We start from the raw sequence: 14251 nt of genomic DNA, 5'->3' as shown, positions 1-14251 counted from the left end.
AAGGCGTATGAACTGCTCGCAGTGCTTGTGGTTGGATTTTCCTACCGCAATCATGCGAGCAGTTTAGGCTAAAAGACAACCAAGTGACGTGGTCGATGACGCTGCTTTGTTAATTATGCACACCCTTAAAACGCCCGTTTTGACCTTTTGGCACGCCTGCGTTCGGATCTCCAGTCCCCGTTTTCAAGCACCTTCCCCTGTTACCACCCACAAACGCCTCATTCTGTCACTCAAATTAGCAGGCACTCGCTATTTTGCGAGCACAAGATTTTCGACCGCACTGACTGGTTGGCGCATGCGTACTAAAACCCATACGCATGCGCAGATGTGCAAACATCGCTCGGAGCGAATGAGCGGCTGCTTACGAGCGGCTCTGAATCAGGCCCTTAATTCCTAATTAGTACGTTTCTCATATATGGACATTTTGAGATTATATAAACTGAGTTTATTGTAGAATTGCTCCTGTACATTTTGTAGCAGTAAAAAAAATGCAATGGACACGATTGTACACTGTAACCCATAGTAACCAATCATTATAGATTACTGCATGTTTTACTTACATAGCAACATTTCAATAAATAGGCTGCATCTAAGAAATTTATTAAAGCCAGTGCATAGAGACAAATAAACCAATAGTTGTCTACTCTCTTGTAGTGTCCATGTCCATAAATTTTGGACTCCGGATAAAACAGGCAATTATCTTGCAATCAGGTGCAGAGGCGGGTGCCAGCCCTGAAGGGGCACCTCCTCCATTGTGCCAGTGGGCCCGATTCAGCATGGATCGCTATTCTGCTTATGCGCATGCTACGCAGTTGCTTATATTAGCGGTGACATGTAAATGTTTGCATTCCCATTACGATCGCAGCCTGACATAAGAACGCCCACTTCCCCTTACTCACATCCGTATACTTGGCCAACATAGAGAAACAATCGGTAACATCGGACAGTTATTGAAGCTCAGACCTCACTCAGGAATTTCTTACTTCAGCGCACGCTATGAGACCTCAGACGGCGTCTGGTATCGCAGTGGCTAATTTATGCACGACAATGCAACGTTGAAAGGTACTTGCATGCCTGCGTTTCAACATTAGTAACAATTTAGTTAGAGTCACTCATCTCTCATTCATATAGTAAGCCTTGGTAGTGTTTCGTTTCAATACCTTTATTCATGCTGCTTCTCTCCCAGCTTACTATGGGCCATATTCAATTAGGGAGCAAAAAGTCTGTGCTGGACTTTTCGCTCCACATAGGAGCTTTTCTGGGGATAAAGTATCGGGTGCGTGCCCGCATTATCCCCGTATTCAATTTGGAGCCGGTGAAAACAGGAGCCTGCGGAAAGGGTTTTTAAATAGTTGCGGCAGGTGTTTTTTTGCGGCTAAGAAGAAGTGATGAAGAATAGCACTTAGATTTTTTGGGGGGTAAAATTATTTATTCCTATCAAATTTGGGGTATGTGAAAAAGGGGGTAAGCATATTTTTAAGTCCTTAAAGTTAATTTTAAAAATTCTTCAAAAATGCACCTGCTGCTACTCTGCGCAATGAAGAAAACACCTGCCGCATACTTGGGGACCCCACCAGAATTAATTTCATTAGTTTGGCACTTTGTTCCCCTATTATTATTTTTTTCACCCCCAAATTTAAAGTGAATTTTTTGGGGTGTCCCGATTTTTAAAAAAAACTTTTTTTGACAGTTGCACTTTTTTCACCATGTTAAACATGGTGAAAAGCTATCCCCGCATCGGCAAAAAGTCTTTGAAATTGAATACGGGGATATTTCAAATAGGCAAAAATGACGTCATCGGCGATTCCGACATTTCGCCTCAAATTGAATACGACCCTATGACATACTACCATTTACTATAGTATTGAAACAAACTTAAAGATGGAGGAAGACAGACTGAAACTAGCATAAGGTAAAATGTATTTAAATGTGATAGATCCAAGCAGTAAAATCTTATCAAATTTAGGACAAACATATGTTTGGTATAAGGACTACATGAGTGAAATAAAATAAAACATGAAAATGGGCAGACTAGATATACAGTGTATATTCCTTTATACAATAAAATGCTGTGCTTCTGTCTTTCTTTTTGGTTCAGGATGTTGGGGAAATAAATACATTATTGTGGTTTACTCTTTGCGTATTATTGTTTTGTCATTTAAATTGTATATATACATTGCCCCCCTTTCTATACTGGCAGCATAAAACACGTTCTTTCACTGGCATTATAGAAATGAGTGACATACAGTATACTGAAATGAATACACTGTAAAGCACTTTTGTTCTGAACAAATACTCAGTGGTAAGCAAAGGTGACATTAATAAGAGGGTATAAAGAGGAAGAACTGTTTTTATTAAATTACCATAGCGGTAACTAAACAAACTGTAACAGCATGGCACTTGTGAACCTGACAGCAGAGGATAATGCCACAATATATATTTTTACTTTTTTTTCTCTCTGGCGCTGTTAGTGGTGACGTTCAAAAATGCAGTACCAGAGCCTCAGGAGTCTCCATCAAAGGGTCAAGCAGCAGCTCGAGTGAAACTGACACTAGCTCAGAATCGGACTCCGAGAGTGAGAGTAGCTCCAGCGAGAGTGAGAGCAGCAAGCCATCTGTATGTACCAGCCCTGAGGTAAGGGATTTATTGTCGTTGTATCAGAGAGACAGAAAAGCTCCATAAACTAATCCACTGGATGAGAATCTGTAAAGTTTGTAATGTGATTAGTGAGTCATTACAGCCAATGTACAATGTAGGTTTGAGGGTAATGTTTCTAAAGTTTGGAAACAAGGGGCTGCATTCCCACATAACAGTTCACTTCAGTGCAGCAGGGAATTGTTGATTGCATAGGAGTTTACTTACTGAAAAGTCATTAAACCATACAAGCGCTTAAGTTTGTCATAGAAACCTGTACCTAGCTCACAACACAGTACAGCACCAATAATACATAACTTAAGTGTTTAAAACAAATTATTTGGAGGCGGATAAAGAATAATAGATGAAATTAATCTAACTACACTCCCCAGAGAGCTAAGCATCCTTACATTATTGGGAGCCAGGAAATATAGCTAGAAACGTGATGTTTAGCAGAAATGATAGAGGCTCTACGTGAATTACAGGAGCACAGTGTAGGGCAATATGGCACTGGAAAAAGTTTGTTAAAGCAGCATCTGCCAGTTAGTGATGCAGTGCACTGTGCAGCATAATCCTTACACTGTTTTTCATCATTTTTGAGGCTATAGATAAGTCATTGAGCATTATAAATACGGTATATTCCCGGCACTCTCCATTTGCATGTGGAATTTAACGTTTCTCCAGCAGAATTAGCCTAAGTGTTACATGCAGAATTTCTGCTAACATTTTTGTTTCACCCAGGCTTCCTGTCATTGTCCAAGCTTTATTTATAGACCATAAAGTCTTTGGAACGTGGAATTCACAAATGGCCAAGCAACAGAAGAACTTGATTACTGTATGGTCAGAACCTTGCACCAAACAGTCTGTCCTGCAGTGAAGTTCAGTCTGTGAAAAAATTCAATGGCAAAATTGTTCATTTCTAATTATAAATGTGGCGATATCCATAATGCTGGACAACCCAGACCCTTTAATATTAATTTAGCCCACAAAACTCTTGCCTCCACTTTGTACGGGTGACAATATTATTATGCTTTCTGTGTCTATTTCTATTTTGTCTATTGCTTTTTAAGTTGTAAATAGGATACATCTGTTCCCTGACTTTGTTGACCTCCAGAAGATGTCTCAGAAATGCATTTTTGTTAAAAATCTATAGAAAATAAAATCATCTATAATTATTGTAATATCATAGTAGTGATAGAAATGTAAGCTGTCAAAATAAATACAAATCTTTACCTTATTAATATTACCACATAAAGGGGTATCAATTATCAACAATTTAAAGTTGTTATCGCTGCTATTCGCGGCAATGAGAAATTAAGTTTTGCCCGTATGTACTTATATACACATGCAGGGACAGAGGATCAGAAAGAAGCTAATGCAATCATTTCACTCCTCTTTCAGGACCCACGGCTCAACTCTGAACCCTCTCCCGGTAATTTGTGCGAAGTGTAACCCATAGGGTATACAGCGGCTAATCTATGGGGGATACTTCTGCTTTTGAAAATGGAGGGAAAACGGCAGATACCTGAGATATCTGCTGCAGTCCCTCCATGGTGTATTCGGGGCATCCTTAATATTTGTGGGTACACCCCCCAATAATGGCTGTTTTCAGGGGATATGTTGGAAATATTGTTTAATAAATATTTGAAGAAATAAAAATCAAATTGAAAGAAATTTAAAAACATGCACTTGGCATGTTATTTCAGCATTGATCAATTTTAAATGACTTATTGTACTGGCAATGATCAACTAAATTTAGCACCGTTTAGTCTGATAAAGTGCAGCTTATGTAGAAAAACATACATAGTCTATGGATTGTAAGCTTAAGAGCAGGGCCCTCCTCCTTCTTTGTCTGTCTGTTGTTAACCAGTCTCATTTTATTACGATTTTGTTCCCAACTGTAAAGTGCAACATAATATGCTGTCACTATATATATAAATGTTAATAAATAATGTTAATCTATTATTCATCTCTTTCCTGGTGGAATGCCATGTATTTACACAGTGATGATAAATGTAATTATCAATTTATAAAATGTTATATTCTTATCAGAGTGATCATTTTAGTAATATGTGCAACGACGTGATTACCCTTACTGTGTTTTGAGTGGCAGAAATGTACTTATATGTCATAAGGCTAGTATGTAGATTTTTCTATTTCACCTGACCTAAAGCATTTGTTTTGCAGCCTCAGCAGGCAACATCGAACAAATGGCAATTGGATAAATGGTTGAACAAAGTCAATCCTAACAAGAACTCTATTCTCAACCAAGCAAAGAGCCTGAACCATGGTGGGGTAGATGAGACAGAGCAGAGCTGCAAGAAAGTTTCTGAAGTTTGTTTGACAAATGACAAAGATGACAGGAGTCCTGTCAGAGAAGCCTGCACAATTCTAGGAAATACTGCTAAAGTTGTTGCAGTCCCTGTTGAAAGCACTGCTCAGAGAAGAACGGCTTGCAGAAAGCTCACTAAGAGGACAGAGAGGACATCTAGTGGTGATCATACTCACTGCCACAGGCTAGAGCTTACGTCTCTAAGCCAAGGAATTCCTGGGAATGAGATACCTGAACAGTCTAAAAATAGGTTGACTTGTGATAGCCTGGGATTGCATAGAAAAGAACCTAGGACGGCTCTATTTGGCTGTAAAAGTAGACGGACTCAAATTACTAGATCAGCCCCAAAATCCAAGGAATTCATTGAGTTCTCTGAATATAGCACAGAAACAGAACTAAAGATACCTCCAATTGCTAAAAATATATCAGCTTTCCCATCAGAAAATAACCACAAACTTAGAGAGTGTAAGAGTAATAATACCGACCAAACCAATACTTGCAGCACACACAACTTTGCTAATGCAAGGAATACAAGTGATATTGTCCCTGAGTCGGAGGAACCGTTTTACACACTAGTCCCCTTTGGAAGGAATGACAATGTGTGTTCTGTGAAGGGCAGCGATGGGATCAAGTCTCTCTGGGTCAGGATTGATTTAACTCTTTTGTCTAGAATTCCGCAGGAAAACCTCAATATGAATATCAGCACAGAAAGCACATCCACTTCACCTCAGCATAAATGTTTACCTCATGTAACAGATAACGCTCTGCTGAAAATGCGACGAAAGCGCAAGGTGCGTTCACAGATACCACGTCAAGTGGCTGCGATAAAAGCTACAGTTTTGGTTGACAGACAGTATCCTGATGATTTCCAATACATAGTACTTCTGCACATATCCAGTGCCACATGCATATTTACCACTAATTAAGTTTTCCCATTAATCTTGAGTTTAAATCCTAGTAAAATACAAAATTTAAGCAAATTTAGTTGCGAAAATAAAACTCACCAGTAAAAATGATTGATAAGAACAGATAGTCATGAGTTTACCTGCAGAGTAATGATATGGGTTGATAATTGCCACAGTAATGTACTGACCAATAAATATAGCCCTCTTTCATTTATATACCTCCACCTCAATTTGATAAAAACGTTATCATGAAACAATGGTATTTGTTTATATGTTGTGGTATTGTTTCAACTAAATTGAAAAACAGTGATTTCTATTTAAGTGTTATACATATGGGAAGGTAGATAAGAGAGCCAAGACTAGTTTATTCTGTAGCTCACACACTTAGGTTGGATGGAGCTTTAATATTGGGATTAGTTTCAAAGCACAAGGCACCAGAAAAGCTAAACAAAATATTTATAAATCATTGTATTGTCAATTCAAATCAAAACTAGAAAAAGGAGGAAAAAAAGTTTCCTCTTCAGGGCCTTATTCAATTAGGTGCAAAAAGTTGCGTTTCGCGAAAAGCGTTCGACGATGCAATCTTTTCATTTATCTCATCGTAGCACGCTATTCAATTCCCGGAAGTTTTCGCAGGTGCGAAAACTCCAGAGGTAGAAACAGGCGAAAACTTTTCACCACCCCAGGTGCAGGTGAAAAGATGTGCACAAGCCCTATTTTCGAAAAATTTGGGAACTTGGTTCAAAACCCTTTGGACACCCCCCTATTGACTAATTAGGAAAGAAGAAAAGAATAGCTTAATCCCTCCTAATATTGACATTTCATTTTTGGGGTGAAAATGTAAAAAGTGTTGGAAAATGGGTTTAAAGTACTGGGTCTGGTATTTTGGGGGGGCTGTGTGGATGGGACAGGTGTTTTTAGGTTTCCAGGTGACTGCCACAGGTGTATTTTTAATAATTTTTAAAACTGCACTTTATACACACAAAAATATACAAAGACCCATTTTAATGCACCCCCAATTTAACTACAACTATTATTTTATCCAATAGAAATTGCTTTATATCATATTTCAACACTTATGCAAATATGCATATAACAGCCATTTGACTCAATTTAAGAACCCAAAATATTTTTATTAGGGCTATTAATACACTTCTATATTGATTTAAAGTGTCTGTTAGGCTTTTTGTGGGGTACAGACTAATTTCCTCAAAATATGCTGTACTTTTCGCTAGTTTCGCCATTCGCAGTTTTGGCACATATGCGTTTTCACTTGTTTTGCGGGAGCGCGCTTTGAGAAAGTACGAAAAAAGTTTGCTACAAAACTGGTGAATGAAGCGAAAACATCGCATTGGCGAATGCTTTTTGGCGATTGCGACTTTTCGCACCTAATTGAATTCGGCCCTAAGTCTGTTTCCACTTACATCATCTACCCACCTCAACTGATTAAAATTATAATTTATGTTCCACGACTCAATTTTTCTGTAACTCTATTTAAGACCCTTGGCAATTTTGCCATGATAGCTAACATCTTTTATTGCTGCTATACACATCGATAAGGGATCCTGTAACAGGGCAGCCTTTTTCTCAGGATTTATGGCAAATGGCCAATTAATGGTAAATAAGTGTGTAAGTACAGTTATCTGACCATGTAGCAGGAATGAAAACAAGATCCTAAATATATAGAGCTTGGGTGACAGCACTGACCAGACCATGACCATGTGATCTTCAGAGCAGAATGAATGTGGCCGGCGATTGGCATTGAGTATCAGTGTTACATTACACATTGACAGTATGTACCAAAAAGGAAACTATTTCTATTTTAGTAGTACCTATACATCTAAAGGAAGCAAAATTATTTATTTAATAGTGATAATAATAAATGTCTACTATTGTTTTTTACCGTGATACTACAGGTCCCCCAGGGTGCCTGCCCTTTGGTATTTTAGAACTACAAGTGCCAGCAGGTGGCCGGCACCGGTACCCACACTGTAAAAAAAAATAGTAAAAGAACCACAATATACGTACATAGGCCCTCATTCAGAGCCACTCGCTAGCGGCAGTACGCTCGTTCCGAGCGATGTTCGCACATCTGCGCATGCGTACGGTTTTTAGTACGCATGCGCGAACCAGTCAGTGCGGCCGAAAATCGTTGGTACGCAATATAGCGAGGGCCTGCTATTTTGAGTGACAGAATGAGGCGTATGTGGGTGGTAACAGGGGAAGGTGCTTGAAAACGGGGAGTGGAGATCCGAACGCAGGCGTGCTTAAAGGTCAAAACGGGCGTTTTAAGGGAGTGCATAATTAATACAGCAGCGTCATTGACCACGTCACTTGGTTTTTTTTAACTCAGAACTGCTCGCAAAATAGCGGTTGAAAACACCAACCACAAGAATAGCGAGCAGTTCATACGCTGTACGATGTACTCGATTAATAAATAGCGGACATGACGTATGGTGCGTGCGGCCAGGGGGCGTTTTTATCAAATAAACGAGCGTATGTTTTGCTCGCTCGTTCAGACTTAGAGGTGGGAACAGACTGCAATTTGCGAACGGATCATTTGAATAGCCACCCCTTGTTTTTGAACGAACGACCACAAATAGCAAACGGCTCTGAATGCGGCCCATAGTACACACACTATACTCACCTTGTCCCCGGTGACCGGTCCCTATGTCCAGTAGAGATCCTGGTTTTTCCCTGTAAAAAAAAAAAAATTAATCACAACAATAAATAAAGGTAAAAAAGTGTGGGGTCTCCCTTCCCCACCAAATCCATAACCAGCCCAGGACCTCAGCCTAAGCTGTTGGGCTGACTAATATTATGGCCAGGGGACCCCATGCTGTGTACCTCCCTGCTATAAGGTCAGCTCCTTGACTGGTTCAGCCTAGTGCTGGTTATTGGAAAATAGGTGAAACCCCACATTGTTTTTCCCTCTATTTTTCAGTACCAGCCTAGGCTCAGAGGTCCAGATTTGGTTATGGATTTAAGAGGGGAACCCGTCCTTTTTTTTCATAACATTTTCTTTTTTTAACCATTTAATGACTTTTAAATTTAACAAAGCCTGCACAGATCATAGTGCTTCACCCAAACTCGCCTGCCACAATCAGGTCAATTGTTTGGGCAAGTTTGTCGTCATTTTACAGTCGTTTTTTTGCCGGTGGCTCCTATACTTGTATATGTGAAAATATAGATCAGTAGTCTGATGTTCTAAAGTGTTCTAATGTTTTTTGGCATTTGCTGTCGGTTTTGACTTTAGTAAAACTACCAAAAAAAGCCAAAATTGACATTTAGTCAATGTACCCATTAGAAGCTGATTCTGAATTTGGAGCAAAACAAAAATAAAACTAACAAGTAACTTGGTATCTGGTACAAACCATGTTTCAATTCAAGGGGTGCAAATACATTTATTTTTTTGCATGCAGGGTAAATACTGGTTGCTTTTCATGTAGCCCACAAATGCTGTATAGCTTTATTTTACATTGCATTGTAGGTATCAGTTAGGTTACACTACTCTCAAACCTAAAGCTGGCCGCACATCTAAAAGGATATCATTCCAACCAGCCAACTAGTTAGCTGGTTTAACGAAAACCTGGTACTGTATGAGAGCAAACAACAATTGTCCGTTTACTCCCAAATGGCGGAAAAAGGACAAAAACGGTTGTTCAGACAAGTTGGTTAAATCTGTTTGATTTAACCAACTTATTTGAGCTTCCGTTTTCATCTGTTTTCTAGCAGTTGGGTGCAAACAGAGGATTGCTATTTGCTTCCATACATTACCAAATGTTCAAACGCCAACTAGTTGGCTGGTTAGACAGATAATATGTAGCTGTGTGGCCCTATCTCTGCACATGTTACATCTGCCCCACCTGCAGTGCAACATTGTTTTTCCAAGGTGCACAGTTACTTGCTTTTTTTTTGCTTTGCTCCCAAACCCTTAATCATGAATATGACAGTATAAAATACCTTTGTGTGACAAGGTGATACAGTTAATTTGCTAGAAAGGAGAGTTATTTACAGTATATATGCAGATATATGCACACTCTAAACAGATGTTTATGTTCTGTAGTTTGAAAGTGAAGGCTCTCAGGCGGCAAAGAAGAATCACGCTGAAATGGAAGACAGTTTACGGTTCCCTGTGGACAATTATGATACGTCAAACAGCGACAGTACAAACCCCAACAGGTACAGATGTCCCCTTCTTGGTAGGACTCAAGCAGATCTGATGGCTCCCTAGAGTCAGTTTGTCTGACATTTTATTCAGTGATAAGCACTGTGGTAGTTACAGTACTGATTTTATAATGTAGATTTGACATATACAGCTATTCTCTATAGGTATTACAAACATTCTACAAGGAGTAAATTATAATTAATTTTCTCTGGTGTTTACAGTGTAAATATGACAGACAGTGCTACTAGTAAATGAAATGTGCCTCAGTTATTATTATTCATGATATAAAAAGCAATGTTTTGGTAAGCTCAGTTGCTGTTTATTTCATGCTTTATACTTAAACACTTTGGTGTTAGAATTATACTGTAGAGCAGAGATTCTCGACCTCAACCCTCAAGTTTTCGTAACAGGTCATGTTTTGCGGATTTCTGTCTGTGGAAGCAGGTGAGATCATTTCTGATCCAGCAAAATAGATGAACTCACCTGTGCATGATTAAAGACATCCACAAAACATGACCTTTGGTGGTACCTGGGGACTGCAGCATTTTTTTCCACACCTGCCTAAAACTTTTGCACAGTACTCGATGTATATATATCTGATGTGAATGGCCAAATATTCTCTGTACAGCGCTGCGGAATATGTGTGCACAATATAAATAACTGGTAATAATAATGATAAAAGTAAGAATGCTTTCAAAGTTAGAAGTGTTAATAGTTTCTTTTTATCAATTAGCAAAATGCTAAGTGAATGAACAAAAGAGAAATCTAAATCAAATCAATATTTGGTGTTACCACACTTTGCCTTCAAAACAGCATCAATTCTTCTAGGTACACTTGCACACAATTTTTGAAGAAACTCGGCAGGGAGGTTGTTCCAAACATCTTGGAGACCTAACCACAGATGATCTTCACTTCCAGGACTCCTTGTTCTTCTTTACGCTGAAGATAGTTCTTAATGACATTGGCTTTATGTTTGTGGGCGTTGTCTTGCTGCAGAATAATTTTGGAGCCAATCAGATGCCTCCCTGATGGTATTGCATGATGGATAAGTACCTGCCTGTATTTCTCAGCATTGAGGACACCATTAATCCTAACCAAATCCCCAACTCCATTTGCTGAAATGCAGCCCCAAACTTGCAAGGAACCTCCACCATGCTTCACTGTTGTCTGCAGACACTCATTATTGTACCACTCTCCAGCGAACAAACTGCTTCCTGTTACAGTCAAATATTTGAAATTTTGACTCATCAGTCCAGAGCACCTGCTGCTATTTTTATGCTATTTGCTATGTTTTTGTGCATAGTTGAGTCGCTTGGCCTTGTTTCCAAGTCTAAGGTATGACTTTTTGGACGCAATTCTTCCATGAAGACCACTTCTGGACAGACTTTTCTGAACAGTAGATGCAGGGGCATATTAAGAGAGGAGGGGGCCCATGTGGATTCCCTGTCCAGGGCCCCCTCCTCTCTCCCTGGTGACCGCAGCATCGGTAGACTCTGGGCACTAGCCTATACCCAGAGTCTACTGCGCATGCACAGGTCGGCAGAAAAATGTCGCAGACACCATTTTTCAGCCGATTTCCTCACTGCGCATGCACAAAATGTCGGAAAAATAGGCGTGGCAGCCATTTTCCGTCGTTTTGTGCTGGGCTGTGACACCCGATGCGGGACCTCGGAGAGGTAAGTATTAGATACTATAGGTACAGGGTGTGCGGTGTGGGGCCCATTGGACCCGGGGGTTTGTGTGCACCGCACACCCTGCACCAATTATAGATACGCCCCTGAGTAGATGGGTATACCTGGGTCCCACTGGTTTCTGCTACTTCTGAGCTGATGGCACTGCTGGACATCTTTCGATTTCGAAGGGAAGTAAGCATGATGTGTCTTTCATCTGATGCGCTAAGTTTCCTTGGCCAACCTGAACGTTGCCCATTTCTTTATACTTCTTCAAAAGAGCTTGAACAGCACATCTTGATACTCCAGTCTGCTTTGAAATCTTTGCCTGGGAGAGACCTTGCTGATGCAGTATAACTACCTTGTGTCTTGTTGCTGTGCTCAGTCTTACCATGGTGTATGACCTGTGACATGAAACTGTCTTCCACAACCTCACCTTTGTAGCCAAACACAGCTGTTTCTGTTTAAGTCAATGATTGGTTAATCATACACCTGATTATAATCCTACAAAATCCCTGACTTTGTGCAAGTGTACCTAGAAGAATTTATGCTGTTTTAAAGGCAAAGTGTGGCGACACCAAATATTGACTTGATTTAGATTTCCCATCTGTTAATTCACTTTCCATTTTGTTATTTGATAAGAATAAGCTAACAACACTTCCATTTTTTAAAGCATTCTTACTTTGCAGCATTTATTCCACACCTGCTTAAAACTTTTGCACAGTATTGTATATATATATATATATATATATATATATATAAATGCAGCAATCAACAGCACTTCCAAGGGATTTTCCAAACTATTTAAACAACAATGAATATATTTATTCCAACGTTTCAGATTATAACAAGGACAACATAACTATACACAAGACATACTTTATATACATATTCCCCCATGTGCATGCTCCGCGCCGCAGCCTCCTGGCTTCCGGAATCTGTGTGATAGCGCCACACGCCGCCCGGTCATCAGGTGGCTTGACTAGAGAACCAATAAGCAAAAGTGTTTATCCCATCACCATGGCACTTGGACAAACAGACTTTATACATAGCTAACAAAGCATTACACAATACAAGCATAAGGGCTAGAATACGGAGCGGTATAAACATGCAGAGGTGGCCAGACAGCCATCCATCTGCGCTGAAAAATTAAACACTAAATATGCCAACTGATACAAAACTGAATAGATCCCCCAAAAAAGGGGACGGAGGCACAATACCAATTCACCCACCTTTAATATTAAAAATGGGGTGAAGACAAGTAGTGAAATAGGTAAAAAAGAGACTGTTAAAAAAATCAGATATTATACAGTCTGTTACAGGATAATAGACATAAAAGGTCTGCACTATATTGCAGACTGCTCTGTCAAGTCTATGGATACAAGAAATAATCTATTGAAAACAGGACAAGCTCAGGCTAATTAAGCCCATTAGAGGATACTGAGTTAAAGATATGGATCCAACGTGCCTCTAATTGTAGAAGCCATTTTGCTTGATCACCACCTCTTGCTGATGGTGGTATCTGATCCACCAATTTATACCTAAGAGTAGCTAGAGAATGCCTTGCAAACACAAAGTGTCTAGCCACTGGCTGCTCACTCATTTTTCCCTCCGGGGCCAACCTAATGGCCGACTTATGCTGGGCTGCTCTCTCTAAAGGAGCATACCGTTTTGCCCACATTACATAAATGACATATTTACTCATGCATGTCAAAACATGCTTAATAGGAATTCTTCTTCCTGAGAAAGGGTGTGTTATATACGAACCTGTCTCCATATGCCAACATGTTGTACAACCCGTGCATTTTTAACAGCCGGGTGCCCTTGCCAAAAATTGACTCGGTTTGACATTGGCTCGACTAGTTACATCACTTTTTACTAGCCAGTCTTTTAAATTCTTTACTCTTTTGAAGCAATTGAACAAGTTTTTGTAATTTAAAGAGGGAATGTGGGCATCTGACCTAATTAGTGGCCACAATCTTTTAGAATGTTTTCATACCTTGCTGAGGAAAATGGGAAACAAATGGGAAAGTCTGCTTCGAGTCTACCTTTTTTTTCTCTAAACTCGCTATTACCTTGCCAACAAGTCAGGATATGAGTAACCCCGCACCAACATTTTTTTTTAGCATTATATCAATCTGAGGGGGTCATTCAGACCCGCTCGTGAGCGTCAGTACGCTCGCAAGCGGGTCGATGTTCCCCACTGCGCATGACGGAGGGAGCTCCGTCGTGCGCATGCGCGAGACCCGGGGAGCGACGGGCTTTCCATCGCTCCGTGTTGATATCGATGTTGATTGACAGCACGCCCTCTTTGGAGGGCGTGCCGGGGGCGTGCCTGCCAGACGGAGGCGTTCCCATGGGAACGCCTACCGTCTGAAGCCGGCCCCACTGACATCACTAGTGATGTCAGTGAGAGTGATTTTGGCTCTGATAGAGCCAAAATCACTCCAGGGCTTGTGGCAGGGTCCCTGCCGCAGGGTCTCCGTCGCAAGTCCGATGGTCGCGATGGTCAAGACCATCGCGACCATCTATTTGGCCGCTC

The 14251-nt window shown here is 40.3% G+C and overlaps 1 protein-coding gene across 1 annotated transcript in view; it reads left to right on the top strand.

Annotated features, from left to right (window-relative positions):
* The window catches only part of AFF3 (ALF transcription elongation factor 3), a 123595-nt gene that overhangs the window by 59886 nt on the left and 49458 nt on the right, over positions 1 to 14251 (top strand). Inside the window, exons 3-5 of the mRNA XM_088454027.1 lie at positions 2472 to 2634; positions 4822 to 5757; positions 9938 to 10053. Of these exons, the coding sequence (XP_088310153.1) occupies positions 2472 to 2634; positions 4822 to 5757; positions 9938 to 10053 (1215 nt within the window). The remainder of the gene's footprint in view (positions 1 to 2471; positions 2635 to 4821; positions 5758 to 9937; positions 10054 to 14251) is intronic.

Source organism: Taudactylus pleione, unplaced genomic scaffold (assembly GCF_031769625.1).
Source record: "Taudactylus pleione unplaced genomic scaffold, aTauple2 ptg000609l, whole genome shotgun sequence".
Lineage (NCBI taxonomy): Eukaryota > Metazoa > Chordata > Amphibia > Anura > Myobatrachidae > Taudactylus > Taudactylus pleione.
Note: the sequence above shows the minus strand (reverse complement) of the source record. Positions and strands in the feature narration are given on the sequence as shown.